This window comes from Ochlerotatus camptorhynchus, unplaced genomic scaffold (assembly GCF_037179485.1).
Source record: "Ochlerotatus camptorhynchus isolate MF236.1 unplaced genomic scaffold, CSIRO-AGI_Acam_v1.1 ptg000193l, whole genome shotgun sequence".
Classification (NCBI taxonomy): Eukaryota; Metazoa; Arthropoda; class Insecta; order Diptera; family Culicidae; genus Ochlerotatus; species Ochlerotatus camptorhynchus.
Window position 1 is genome coordinate 3,556,286 of NW_027040683.1, and position 15,859 is coordinate 3,572,144.

Here is a 15,859-nt window from a genome sequence, read left to right on the forward strand (position 1 = left end):
ACGAATTGCGCACAAGTAAACTCGATGTGACCACACCATTAAGAAGCTGACTTTTTTTTTCTCTTCCAGTCCCTCCCAATCGATGGATGAACAATTACCGCGAGAATTCTACAAGGCTGAAACACTGGGAATGTATAATGGATGTAGAAAGTATAGGAAGTATTGCCCCATTAATGTATTAGATTTAATATCAAACAAAATATAATTGAAAAATATAGCGCATTACTAAAAATAGTTTTTTAATTTACCGACATCCTAAACAAATTCAATTTTCACCTATACGGTATTCCTCCACATGACGTTACTGAAAATATACACTTCCAGCGCACAGTTGTGGTTGTTCCCTCATAGGCCATTAACTGAAAAATTTATTTTTCATAATGCACAGGGTGTCATCATTATTTAATACCCCGTTCACATTACAGCCTATATCACGTAATATAGGCTGTCTTGCAATGAGTACTCATACATTTAATTTCCAGTGAATATTAGATGTATGAGTGTTTATTGCAAGACAGCGTATATCACATGATATACGCTGTAATGTGAACGGGGTATTAACAACAATCAATACGAAACTAACGATTTTAAATTGGCTCACCACTTTAGTAGCCTATTGGTCCCAAGCAAACGATTAACGTACCCTATTCTAGTTGAAATTCTATTACTACACTATGTTTGTTTTGATTCGCTATGAAAGTTTGACAGATAACATCAGGGGTGTGTGGATTCATGTAGAACATGCAGGGGTGAGTGAAATAGCTTGGGACTGCTTGGGACCGTTGTTCTGGTACTGAGTGAGCCAAAAATAATAATGATTTTCTTCGGGACCCAGTAAAGGGTGTCCACGATGAAATTGCCACACCATGAAATTGCTCTAACTTTTTAACCGTTGGGTAGAATTTAATGAAAATTTGGGTGGATTTAGTTCATAGTGCATTATTTACATCCTGCAAGTTTTAAAGTCCTGTGATCAAAACTCGCGGAAATGGAGTCAAAAGAACAGCTCGTGCGTGATAAAATCTTGCGCATTCATCACGAGAACAAGGATCTCTCGCATCGTTCCATCGCTAAAACGTTGGGAATCGCGAATTCCACGGTGTCGCGAGTGATTAAGCGGTTCGAGGAACGGTTGACCACCGATCGGAAGCCCAGAAGTGAAGGAAAAAGTATTCCGTACAACACCAAAAATCACAACCGCGTAGTTGGGGCCTTCAACCGAAATCCGAACACCTCCGTTAGGGATGTGGCTAAGAAGCTGCACCTAAGCCGAAGTTTTGTCCAGAAGGCCAAAACTAAGGCTGGGCTTCGAACGTTCAAGGTACAAAAGGCCCCTAATCGCGACGAGCAGCAGAACAAGTCCGCCAAAACCCGTGCCAGGAAGTTGTACCTCAACATGCTGACGAAAGTTGAATGCTGCATCATGGACGACGAAACATATGTGAAGGCCGACTTCAAACAGATCCCCGGCAACCTGTTTTTCACGGCCAAGGATAAGTTCAGCGTTCCGGAGCATGTCCGCACTCAGAAGATGTCCAAATTTGCGAAGAAATTCCTGGTTTGGCAAGCCATCTGCACGTGCGGGAAGCGGAGTGCACCTTTCGTGACCCAGGACACGATGAACGGACAGGTGTACATAAAAGAGTGTCTCCACAACGTCCCAACAATCTTCTGGCCGGATTTGGCCTCATGCCACTACTCCAAGGACGTGCTGAAGTGGTATGCGGACAATAAGGTCAATTTCGTGCCGAAAATGTTCAACCCTCCCAACACTCCGGAGCTCCGCCCCATCGAGAAGTACTGGGCGATTATGAAGCAGCACCTTCTTAAACGACCTAAGGTAGTGAAGACAGTCGAGGAACTGAAGAAAGTATGGGTTTACATGCAAAAAACGGTTGATTCACAGGTTGTGCAGAATCTTATGGCCGGGGTTAAGGCCAAGGTGCGGGCATTTGCGTATGGACTGTAAATAAAATACGAGTAAAATGGTAAAATGAAGTTTAATAGTTATTTCTCAATCCCTGAAAATTTGATGGCAATCGGATGAAAACTCGAATTTTGCGAATCAATTTTGTGTGTGGCAATTTCATCGTGGACACCCTTTAGTCTTAGAGTTACCTCTATGGTATTAAGTAAATGTTGGACTAACATACATTTCCTATCCCTACCAGTTGTAAGGACGTGGCCAGGACAATGCTTAACTGTTGGAGCGGGATATGTCTTTATCTGGGAGATAGTAATTATTTCCTACTTACTATCTGTCCAGTAATAGATATCCGTCTTGCTCTTAATAGTTTTGAATTCGTACCACCTACGATATTGTGCAGCTTCTTTGATGCTAATGGTAATGCTAATGCGATGCTAACAATTGAAGTTATGCGGAAGCTAGTAAAAAAATACAGATTTGACACGCTAGTAGATATAGAACTTAACACACATTTGACTAATTTGTATAGAGCTATTTGCTACAATACAACGGGGTTTACTATGGATTTATTCAAGCAACGTTTCTTTAAAAATGCGGCAGTGTTCCCAAAAATACCGTGCGTGCAAGCTACAATAGATTTGTAAACCGATTACGTTAAGTTCTAAATGAAAACCACTAGGGATTGGACTTGACTTGTTTGTATAATGTGTCACTTTCAAATGGAATATATATTTTTAAATTTGGATGATTAGTTTTGCTGTAAATTAGATTTATTTTAGTGACACCCCCAAATTTTGAACAGATTTTTTCGAAATTAGATCGTATGTGAGTGTGATTCAAATTTGCATCTGAATTTGGTAAATCTAATGAACCACTTTTTGAGTCTCAGATACCCAGTCAGTTTGGACGCGTTTTTAATTCGCTCCTAGCTACGCTCAGGGTTACAACTTCTTAGATCGACTCAAAATTGATGAAGTTAGGGGCAGAGACGATGTTTCATAAGAAACGCACGAGGAAAAGCGTAGCAAATATTCCCAACAAACAATTCAAAGTCACAAATAAGCATACATATTGAATAAATGCTGTATAACAGTGCACAATGCTGAATAAAACAGGATGTCGAATTATGTGCTGAAAAAAGCTCATTGAAATCGAGATTGAGATCGATAGATGCGCCTTTATTTCGCTGTTTGCTCTGATATGATTACTTTACTTATTAAAAGCTATGTAAACGTTGATTCAATTCCAGAAGTTTGAGGAAGAAGTTTTATTAGACGTCTTATAAATGCATATTAGATTGCATTGCTTTACAATATTGCTGTATAAAGGTGAATACAGTCAGCAAAATAGCTTTGTAAATGCTTTATAAACGACGTAGGGGAATATACGTATTCTCGGCAACCTAAGCAGCGACCATCTTTCTAAAGGCTTTTTCTCTAAGGAACGCATACATATACAGTATTGGTGTGTTTACAATCTTTTGCTGCCAGCTGCTCTAACAATTCCTGTCGAAAGAATTGTCAAAAACCGTTTTGAAACACTTTTACAAAGCTCCAATCTTCTCTAGTGAGAGCGACTATTGTGGGCAACATCTTTTTATTCGGCAACCTTTCTATTTGAGCTGCGTGTTAAACTGCTGTGTTTTCAGCGGCAACTCGAAATCAGCAGCATTTTATAGTGCGTGTGTTTCATTTCAAGAAAACCCTGCTAGATTGCTTTTTCTCAGTGGTAAAAATATAATCAATTTGAAGCTGAAAGCCTAAAGAATCGTTTTAATGCATTCAGCGAAGTGTTTTCGTAAGAAAATCCAGTGTAATTAGCGTTTCAATTTGGGTTGCCGGAAATAGTCTGTCATGCCGAAGCCGTCATTTCCCCTATTAGATTCATTATTCCACAACACTGGTTCATTCTAACAGCAAGACGAAATCAGTAGAGTAGTGGTTACCGTTGCCACTTTCCAAGTAGAAGGTCAATCCCAAGCTCAACCCTTTTTTATGTGTGTTCTAAATCGTAATCATCGATCATATCACTCACGACAACAAATTCATTGATTTAGTTTAATAAAAAAAAAATTGGAGAGGTGAAGAGGTAGAATTTGTCTCATGTCATGGTCTCAAACAACGATGAATGAATTAATGATTCCTTCTGGACCTTGGGACTATCGGGAGTGCAGATAGGTATTCAGTTTCAAGCAAGCTTTTATTGAATATTGAACAGCTCATATGATGTATTCTAGGATAGCTCAGATGGCAAGGCAAGCGGCTGGTGATCGGGAAGGTACATGGTTCGAAACCCATGCAACAGACATGTATATGTATGTAATAAATTTTCAATATCTGTGTGGTACGTGCTTCGTCAGAAATAATGAAAACAATCATTAGAGAAAAGACAACTCCGTTAATTATTTTCAGGCGATTATCCTGTAGTTAAATAATCGTTTAAAAAATGTATAATATTGTCTATTTATTTTTTTACTTCACATGATAATCATTGCTGATAATCGCTGTTTAAAGGAAGCAAAAATGCAACAATGCTGAATAATAAAAAAAAATGATCTAATAAGCTCTGTTACATCTCATGGAAGTCGAATAAAAGCTTCTCGACATACCTAAACCAACACCATGTTGTGGTTGAATAAATTCTCCAGATTTGTGTGAACAAAGCCTGAACAGAAGTGATATTTAAAATTGTACAAGTATTTTTAAGCAATCAGTTTAAAAATAATATCGTCAAGAAGTCGTTTCTTCAATAAGCGATTGTTTGTTGGGTTGAGATTTATGATGAAATTGAATATTTGCGAATTGAATAACTATTATTAAGTTTCTGTTTGAAAAGTATAGAACATCAATCAAGTCAGGCCTTTTATAATCTTTTACATCATCATAAATTTCATTCTCTATTCCCTCGTTCAAATCCGCAACCACTCCAAAAACAGGAACTGCACCCGGATTTGCTAATAGTTTTCCGCTATCCGATGCCACGTATAAATCAAATTCATAGCTGAAATATTATACATCAGTTTAAAATCGAGAATCCATAACGGCGGATTCAAATGTGCAGCGATCCTATCTGTCAAAAACATAGAAAGTGTTATCTAGATAAAAATAATTTTCCCGGAATAGATTAGACACGAACCAACTCATACATTTTGTATGCGTGTTCGTGGCTAGGATACACATTTTTCGCGAACACGGCGGCAGATGTCAGTTTTGTGCTTTGATCAGAAATTTTATGGTACTTTGTATGGTTATTCATGTCGGTTGTGGTTTTATTACAGGTGGGCAGGAGCTCACAGTCTTGCAGTGTTGGTGAGTTCTTTGCCGTTAATGTTCACGAAAAGATCACTATTTTGCCATACAGAAATTCAAAACAATTTTTTTTTTGCGGATTTGGACAGTTTTTGACCGGTTTCATACGACCGGAAGGTGTATGCTGGTCACAAATGCCGCTCCAAACCGATTTCATACGCAATTAATCAACATTTGATGTGAATTTCGCTAATAAACACGAGCAAAACCGAGAGCAAATCTTGCCATAACAAAATTGGCATAGTTCATTTTAGCAAGAAACTAACACTTCTTCCTTGTGCGCCACCTTTGATGAAGCTTCTAGGTCTCTGGTTAGGGATTTGCGTTCAACAGCGAAACGAAACGAAATTTTGTATTGCATTCTATAGAAACTTTCACAATTTAGATTACTCATAATTCACATAAAGTGCAGGAACTCAGCGATGAATAAATTTGCCTCATGTTTATCCAAGTTTTTCTAGGTTTTTCTGGATTTGTCCAGGAACAAATTCCCGAATATTACAAAAGTAAAGATTGGATTTACTCAGCCTATTGGTACTACTCATAGACTGAGTAAAATATTCGTCAAACTTCCTCAGTTTCCGGCAGATTTTGATCACGGCGAATGAGAACGACCCAAATTTGAGTTTAGTTCACTGATAATCGCCAAAAGTACAGGAACTCAGCGATGAGAAAATTTGTCTCATTGTTTCCTGTGGAAAACCTAAAAAATCTGCCGGAAAATGAGGAAATTGACGAAAATTTTATTCAGTCTCGGAGTAGTACCAATAGACTGAGTGAATCCAATCTTTACTTTTCTCAAATTCGGGAATTTTTCCCAGGAAAAACCTGGGAAAACATGAGACAAATTTTACTCATCGCTGAGTTCCTGCACTTCTGGCGATTATGAGTGAACTAAACTCAAATTTGAGTCGTTCTCATTCGCCGTGTGCGTTTCATAAAAAAATATAAATTATTTGGTCCAGTTTTGTGAAATCGCTGGTAGAAAGGGTAGAAAGTCACGCCAAAACTGCTTGACAAAGTGGACAATTTGCGATATTCGAGAAAGTTGTTCCGCATAGTTTTCCCAGTCTAAGCCTGAGGTTTGGTCAAAATTGAGTATTTTTTTAATTTTTGACTAGCAAATGTTTGACTAACAAGCTTTAAATTTCTGCTGCAAATCCAGATCCCAACTAATTTGGCACAGCTGTTGGGGACTTCAATACAAATCAAAAGAGCAGTGGGGAGCAGGGTTGTTGTGATCCGCCATACAAACTCCACCCATGCATGCTAAATAGCCATTCTATTTCATAAACAATTGCATCACTTTATCAGGGCGTTCGTCGATGGATCATGCACACCGGTAAACACATCTAGGATCGAATTCTGGCACTCGTGAAACACCACGTGGCACGGGGCACCTTCCCTGCCAAGCTGCTCCGCTCGGTAATACTCGTTGTCACCGTGGTCCAAAAGTGGCTCCATTGTGGTCGATGGCCTAAAAGATTACATTTCATGTTACTCATCCTTCATCCATCCAGAATGCAACGAGTGCAAAGTCACCACCACCAAGTCTTACGTGAAAATAATATGCAAAAGCTCCGCAAACACACCTCCCGTGTGGGTGAACTGCGCGCTTGCTGCTTCGCAAATACTTCGAAGCACGCATGCCCGTCCTCCGGAACCGTAGCTTTCACCGATATGCTCCAACGACTTGTACGTAGCCCACCGCGACCCTTCTGCATTGTATCCCTCAGATGGCTCAGCTTCCGCACTAGCTGGAGGTAGCATCTCATTGACTTCCTGGAATGTTTTCTCTTCTTCCTCATCTAGCCAATAGTCATCGTCACCGTCCTCGATGTAGTCATCTTGTTCACTTTCCTCCGGTAGTGGTTCCACGTCAATTTGTACATCCTTAGCCGTATAACCTTCGTAGTGAGCCAGTGGAGTTGTGGTAACTGCCTCCCGTTTCTCAATGGACCGTCTACTATCGTTCCAACCCGCCCAATTGAGAGGCTTTAGTTCGTCAACCGTAGTCGGAAGAAAGTACTGAGCCTTGAGCACCCATCCCGATGTAACGGCTTCGGGAGATCCTAGCGGGATACCGATACCACAAATCAGCTGATGACGAGTAGGGGACGTAGGAGGGACGATTAAAAACCTTGCTTCGTTACTTTCAGCCGATGCACTAGCGAGGACAATTTCCAATAGAAGAAGCCCAAACGGATGATAGTTCTTACAACGTGGCATGTTTTGGTGCCAACGACGGATGCAACAACACTGCCAGAGATTCGAAGACGACAGATGTTCCAGTGAGTTGGATTGTAGGAATGAGGTGCAAGCAAAACGGGAACAACTGGTGAACTGCCTCGAGTAAGGGCGGTAGCCGGCATTGAAGGGGTTGAATTAGCATCAATTAGAGCGGCTTCGAAGGATGGGAGAAACGGGAGAGCAGTAGAGAATAGTAGAAGTGTCAATACTATGTACACTTTCTTCTACCTAGATTTGGATATGTTGGGGTCGATAAGTAAAAACTGTGTCAAATATTCTTAACGGTACAGGCGTGTGTAGTTTGTCAATGATTTAAATTACAAATAGATTCGGTTTTCACTAAAAAAAAAAGCACTAGAACTCTTTTCTTTTGTGCCGCAGTTGACGGTTGACTATTTATACCACTCCAATGTTTGGTTTGAAGTTTAAGTAGGTATTTCAGTACAATGACGCACATCAAATCTGTCAATTATGCTTTCAGAAGGTCACACTTATAACGAATTCGTTTATTATTCAGTTCCAACCTGGATCGGGTATCAAGATTGCTTGTTTTCTGAAAAACGTCAGTTTGATCGTTTGTTTTTAAAACCCAGCTCAGGTTGAGGTTCGCTCTGACAAAAAGTTCGGTTTCGCACTGGTTCCAACCCCGATAATAAACTAATTCGCTATTAGTAATTTTAGCTGTAATGAGCAATCGCGATGAGTGAGCGCTCATCGTTATAGCTAATTGCTAATTGTGACACTCTGAAAGCGAAATTGACAGGTTTTATGTGTCATACACAAACTATACCCGCTTATAGTATACCTTCTTTTCCTGCATCTTGCAAAATAAAAAAATATCGTTATAATATCTCATAGTTGCATAGTTCCGAATAATAACATTTTAGCAATGAGCAATAGCAAGCCTGAATTAAGGTAGTGGATTCAATTGGAAATTTCCAATCCTTCTCCATTCTTTATTTCAAAAGTGTTAGTATTATAAATGGGGTTAGTTTTAAGTACTAAAGTACTAATTACTGCCTCTTTTGACTTATTACAAATATATTATATTAACAATATCATCCACTCTTTCGCTTAGCTGGCGAACCGAATTTTTAGCGATGAAAGCGCATCTACGGACAAAAAGGCTACCACTGTATTTGTTTATCTTCACGAGGGGTAAGCCAAAGAAAAATGTGTATAATATTTTAAATGTATGTATTTCAGCATATTATTAAATTTGATATCAACAGTGACACGTCGAGATATCTAGTTCTTGTCTTGCATTGATGGGACGATATCCATAAATATTATTGACATTACTTTAGAGTATTGACAATATTTTTACTCGGGTGGTGTTCGCATTAGACCTGCGACAAGACTCATGTTGAGGTGGATCCCCAAAAATCCCCAAGAGAAGGTGGGAATTATGAAAGCAAATAACCGCTTTTTTCGACCCTCGAAAGTAGCGTAGTCCCATTTCCAATGAACCACCACCGTGTTAGTTGTAATTCACAGCGAAGCCAGTTAAATACTAACCTCTCACCGAACCACCGAAAAATGGCACAAACGATAAACTTTAGCTCCATAGAGCTTCTGCTAATCCACATATTCCTCATAACCGGACAGGTTCGATCGTACGCGTATCCATGGTTAATATTTCCGCCAACGGCTCCCACCCGCCATCAGCTCATTACTGGTATCGGTATCCCACTGGGAACTCCCGAGTCCGTCATCACTGGATGGGTAGTCAAGGCACAATACTTCCTGCCGACCAGCACCGACGATCTGAAACCTATTCTTTGGGACGGCTGGAACAACAGCCGAAGATCGATCGAGAAGCGAGAAGCTGTTACCGTCACACCGCTACCGGAGCACTACGAAGCGTACACGGCAAGGGAGGTAAAGATTGATACGGAACCATTGCCAGATGACGATGACAACTTTGAGGATGCCGACGACGACTATTGGATGAAAATGGTAGAGGATGTCAACAAGCAGTCTCCGCCTGTTGAAGCAGATCCCATAGTAGCCGAAGGATACAATCAGGAAAAATCGCGCTGGACGACGTACAAAGCCTTGGAGCAGATCGGAGCAATCTACGGTTCCGGAGGTCGGGAATGTGTTTTGCGGAGCATCTGTGAAGCAGCAAGTGCAGAGTTTACCCATACCGGTGGAGTATTTGCCGAATTGCTTCATATAATGTTCACGTAAGTTCCTAGTGCTTTTTTTTCCAAAGTAGTCGAAATAACTGAAATTCTTCAATAATGCAGGCCATCATCCACGACGGAGCCCCTTTCGGACCACAGTGACAACGAATATTACCGAGCGGAACAACTAGGCAGGGAAGGTGCCCCGTGCCATATGATATTTCACGAATGTCAAAATACGATCTTAGATGTGTTTACCGGTGTGCATGAACCAGCGACGGACGCTTTGACCGTGGCTCATAAGAAGCTAATGATGCCGTTTATGAACCAATAAAACACTTCAATTCAATTTATATTCATGTTATAACCTACACAGCTAAAAAAATCAGAATATTACTGGTGATGTAAACATCCATGCATGCAAACATTCATGCATGTAAACTTCCTTTTCACGTAAACTAGCAGCTTGCAAGAAATATGGCAAACAATGGTGGACAGCTGCATACAATATATGGTATATTGCATGACATGTTTCATAAATTTACACGATTTATAATATAAACTTGCATGATATATGACGCTCCATTTATGTGCATCATAGTAACGGAAATTTACACTACTTTTTTTAGCAGTGTAGGTGCTCCAGCTACTACACTAACTTCCCTAATAAAAATTGTATGGTTAATTTGCTTATCGACGTGTTCTGGGTATCATCCAAACCATTTATGGAATAGTTCAATGATTTGGGTTATCGTTCGTGTATGGTTATTTTTTATTAGGGTTATCAGCCTTAATTGTTATGATATATATCTAAGTGTGTTTACATTGTTTCTACCTTAGCATTTCAGTATTTTAAACGGGTGTTCTATACCTGCGTGCATCGTTGTCATGCACAGTTGTACCAGTTGTACCAACAATCAATACGAAACTAACGATTTTAAATTGGCTCACTACTTGACTAGCCTATTGGTCCCAAGCAAAACGATTAACGTACCCCATTCTAGTCGAAATTCTAGTACTACACAATGTTTGTTTTTATTTGCTATGAAAGTTTGACAGATAAAATAAGGGGTCAGTGGATTTTTCTATGTTTCGAGGGGTGAATCGACTAGCTTGGGACCAGGCTTCCAAATAGTACAGCCAACAATCAATACGAAACTAACGATTTTAAATTGGCTCACCACTTTAGTAGCCTATTGGTCCCAAGCAAACGATTAACGTACCCTATTCTAGTTGAAATTCTATTACTACACTATGTTTGTTTTGATTCGCTATGAAAGTTTGACAGATAACATCAGGGGTGTGTGGATTCATGCAGAACATGCAGGGGTGAGTGAAATAGCTTGGGACTGCTTGGGACCGTTGTTCTGGTACTGAGTGAGCCAAAAATAATAATGATTTTCTTCGGGACCTACTAGTCTTAGAGTTACCTCTATGGTACAGCCTCCTCGCGACAGTTGGTTTATACCTGAATTGACTGTTGCTTTGTGTGCTTTACTGCCGCTTGCTACCGTACGTTCAGATCTGAATTCGAAGTGTATTGGCAACAGCGCACGCACGAACGAATGAAAGCTGTATTAGAACAGTCGCATCTATACCCGCTTTGCTAAAATCATCGTGCTTGGAACGTAGTGAACCGAATGGGCTGTATTTATACAATTCTTTATGACCAGGTTCTCAATGTTTCTGTCGTCATAACAGCCTTCACAAATCGACGACATCCCTCAGTTTACCCAAGTGGCTGTCACGAGACATTATATACAATTGATATACGGCAGTGGAGTATGGAAGAAACCCAGAAGAATGATCCCGAACAGATATGTCGGCCCGATGTCGGATCAATGTAAGGTCAATTTATGGTCGACGTCGGCCAAATGTCGGGTCGATGTCGGGTCAATTTTGCATTTATGTCGGGTCAATGTCGGGCCAACATCGGGTTGGGGTTTGGTAGAAGTCAGGTTGGTGTCGGGTAGGCTTATATTTTTCGCCGGAGACCGCGCGTTTTTAAAAAAATATCGGATGAAAATTTTGCAATGGGCAGCACGAACGTGATAGCAACACCGAACGAGCTCCGGCGCCACACTGGTAGCACAAACGAAGTGACAGACGGAGCGGCTCGAAAACTTTGGTGACTAACCTGCTATTTCAATTTTTCAGTGTACCACATGGCAACACCACTACTACTGGATTGTACCACATGGCAACACTACTACTGGATTGTACTAGCATTTTCACCAAATGTATTAGAATGTTTTGGTTCTATCTCTTTCACTCTACTCAAAACTGAAATGCATAAAAAAATGACAAAATGATACGCACTCTTTGCACACTGTCAAAGAATCATGTATATAATTGATGCTATTGGCTTTGACGGCGAATCTATATAGCTCTTTACTCCTATGGTAAAATCCATAAGCAAACGTCAGACTGTGCTTGAAATTTACTTCCAAAAACGAAGAGGTTCGCAAGTGGTGCTACAATTTATGTTTCCCGAGTGTTCACTCGGCTGTCGACAAAAGCAGGCCACTCTCGATGTGTGCTACGCGATCGTCTGTTTTCTCGGCAGCAACCATTGTGTGGTCCTCCTCATTGTTCTTCATCAGCAGTTCTTTCGGTCGATGCGTCGTCGACTTTGGAAAGCAACCGTTTCGTGATGAGTGTGTGAGTGCTGACCACGTTTTGCGTCCATTGCTGCAATGGACGCGCTCTGACCCTCGTTGGCGTACAACAATTTGCCATATAATGAAACCACTGGAAGCGGCTCCAGTTCTGATGGAGGAGGCTTTTTGGATAGCGGAAGATAAAGTGTTTATTGTGTTGTACCTTTTGACTATAGTTTTAAGATCTATTGTATAGTGACCAAGAATCCTCGGCTCTGTAAAGTTAATTCGGTTGAGCCTTATCAAATAAATTAATAAACAAAAAAAAAAAATTTATGTTTCCCAACAGCGAACTTCCTGTTTTGTCGGCTTTTCCTCGAGTAAATAGTTCTTGGCGCAGGATCAAAATTTCTATCCCATTTTTTGCGGTTTTCGTCCTTTGATCCCCGAAGGAGTTCCTGCAGAGCGGTTGATGATAATAATTATTAATTATTAATTGTGAAAGGGAGCTTCCTCCGTTTTGTTGTTTTTATGCTGCAGTTGAAAGTTATCGGTGTATTTATTTTGGCTTGATGACCATCAACGTATCGGAGTGTCGTAATCTACGAGTAGCAAGCTACGAACACCTCCCGATCCATGTCGATAAGCCAATGCTAATGTTCCACCCAAGCCACATACGCACCCAAGCCGAGCATCGTCATCGATAGGGCCAAAGGACCACTCCTACAAATAAGGTTAATGTTCCGTTCCACCTACACTGCGGCAACCGCAACCGACATGACAAGACGTGCCCTTATAATGACCTGTGTTGCCGAAGTAATTGATACCAAACATCGTTATCGAAGATTAAGGAAAGAACCGACGACGATGTTCTAATTAACAGTCAATAAAATTAAAGTGCCAGTCGGAAGCAGCACGTTGTGTATCGCTCGAACAATAACTCCGCAGGTGAAAGACGTTGTCAAATTTACTTCGATTTTTGACCCGGCCTCGAAGCTACCGTTTCCGTGTCGATACCGATCGGTCGTTAGAGTCTAAAGCTAGCCCATTAGTTTCTATCCCACAGCTCGTTCTCTACCAGGAGAACGGGACGGACCACGACGACGGGGAGAAACCACATTCGGACCGACCACTGATACACATGTTCGCCATTGCCACTCTGATGTTGCTGCTGCCGGTTATTTTGCTAATAAATCAAGCTGAACATTGCATTAGGTCCTAAGTAACATTGATCGATTATCTTCGTCGACTTTCTCTTTCGTAAATAACTTTATCACATAACCGTTTATTGATGTGTTTGTCGTATTAGATGCTAGACAAAAGCTTCTTTTATCGATCTGTGTGCTAAAAATACCGGGGAATGTCTTTACATGGCCGTGGTGATGCAAAGAAAAATTCAACGAAGAGAATCTGTCAATGTTACTTAGGACATAATGCAATGTTCAGCTTGAAATCACTAATTCAATTACACAAACCCACTTCATCTGGCCCGTTTCAATCGGATGGTGGGGGAATGGGGGTTGAATGCGAGAGGCTCCCAAACATACAAACTTTGCTCTTTCATTATCACGATGTTCTTATGCATAATCTAGTGTGACGTAACGTTGGACCATGCGTAAGAACACCGTGAGAACAAAGGAGTCGACTACATTCTTTCTGCCGCACCTATAGTACCGCACACGGTTCCCGCGCTGAATGTTCCTTACTTTCTCACTCTAATCAAAATTTCCTTCGATTAGTGAGAAAACAGCACACCGTCAACGCGAGTTGTCAGATCATTGCACACAAAACCAACTTGAATTAATTCAAATCAAAAATACTAGCGAACCTGGCGGTGACCGGCGGAAAGTGGTCTAAAATTCTATTACAGAGAACCACATTATTTTAATTAATTTCTTCGGAGAAAGTCGTCTGTAACTTCGTTTGTGCTTTTTACCATGTAAGCCATAGTCTGTACGGGGTATAATAGCAAAATTTTATTACATTTCCATATAATGAGAATATGTTATTTGGCCATTTCAGAGTACATGCCAGTAGGGATACAAAGAGAAAATCGACGAATCTGTCAATGTAACTTAGGACCAAATGCATTGTTCAGCTTGAAATTGAGCTAAAAAATGTTGGGAGAATGATCAGGACTTAAAATAAGAATCGATTGAGCTTGATGAAGCAAAATCGATATTTTGAATCACCCTAATACGTAATTATATCTTCCATCTATCTTTGGTTTTGTTGTACCTGTATACTGCCGTTATACGCATAAGATTCTCACGGCGCATAAGAATTGCATAGAACATGGGACAGTTATGCGTATAACGGCAGTATGCTAATGAAAATTCATGTGTAACCACTCATACTATTCATTTGACTAATAAATTTCATGTGTACTTTTGAGTGGATTCTGTTTATGTGTGGACACATGAAAATCATGTGGAATTTTACAAGTAAATTCTCCAATAAAAAATTAAAGGGTTGTGTCCTAGACACGACCGCAGTATGACGTAGAACCACACAAAATTGATGTTTTTCATGCATTTTTGAATATTATACTTTATCTTAAAATTTTCAAGTATTTCAATGTTTCCGTTATGGTTGACTCAAAACAATTTACACATTTTTCTTGACAAATATCCATGTGAAATTCCACATGATTTTCATTTGACCACACATAAACAGAATCCACTCAGAAGTACACATGAAATTTACACGCAAATGAATAGTATGTGTGGTCACGCATGGTTTTTATATGTACATATATTAAGTATGTGGCCGACACATAGATATTGATTTGTTGATCACGTTGCAACAACTCATGTGTGGGACACATAAAAACAATATTTGAAATTTTGTTAGTGTTCAATGTTGGTTCAAGTATTTTTCCTGGAATGTAATAAATTATGAAAGTTCAAATGTATGGTCCTAAACAAGCCGTTACATATTTTGGCGTAGACACTGCAATTAAGTTTTAAAATCAACTCTTTTAATTTTATTTGTGTTTTGGTGTGGGAAGAAATTAAGGGAAAAACTTCCGTTTTTACTAATAATTGTGATTTAAAATTTATTATTATATTAATATATAATAGAGATCGTCAAATTCTATGTCTTTTTCAGATTACTGTTGAGGGGGGTTAGGAGAGGTTGTTGATGGGGGGAGGGTAGGAAAGGTTGTTTATGGGGAAGGGGGGTAGGAAAGGTTGTTGATGAATGTGGTGAGGAGGGGTAGGAGAGGTTGTTGAGGGGGGAAGATTGTTGTGAAGGGGGGAGAGGGAGGGGTTAATGTGAAAGGGGGAGGGGGTTTACATATATTGCATTTCCTCATTGTGGTCACACCGTGATCCACCTTAAGCCGCTGATTTAGTCCTGCTTACTGCTGCTAGGACCAAGTGCCACGCCGTCCGAAGCGACAATCAGCAAAAGCATGACAGCAGCGCTGTTTTATATCTTTTCAGGTTCAGAACCTAATAGGATTTCCCGCAGTTTTTTATGAATGGGGCGGAGCAGAAAGTTTCTTTTGTGCAGAATATGTAAAATAGGATGGACTTTGGATGTTAATATAATTGCATATATAGAGGCACCAGATATGTTTTACCGTCACGATGATCAGTCATTCTCTGCTTGAACGTCAAGCAGTACAGTTCGGTCTTT

General features: G+C 40.2%; 2 protein-coding genes and 1 pseudogene across 2 annotated transcripts in view; 2 read left to right on the top strand and 1 right to left on the bottom strand.

Annotated features, from left to right (window-relative positions):
* LOC135702575 (uncharacterized) overlaps window positions 1-15,859 on the top strand; it is a 62,179-nt gene that overhangs the window by 12,760 nt on the left and 33,560 nt on the right. The gene's annotated exons all lie outside the window — the stretch shown is intronic.
* On the bottom strand, window positions 6,518-7,464 carry LOC135702552 (uncharacterized; annotated as a pseudogene).
* LOC135702553 (uncharacterized) lies at window positions 9,025-9,948 on the top strand. The gene is made up of 2 exons (XM_065223623.1): window positions 9,025-9,674; window positions 9,738-9,948. The coding sequence occupies exons 1-2, from the start codon at window positions 9,025-9,027 to the stop codon at window positions 9,946-9,948; spliced, it is 861 nt and encodes a 286-aa protein (XP_065079695.1).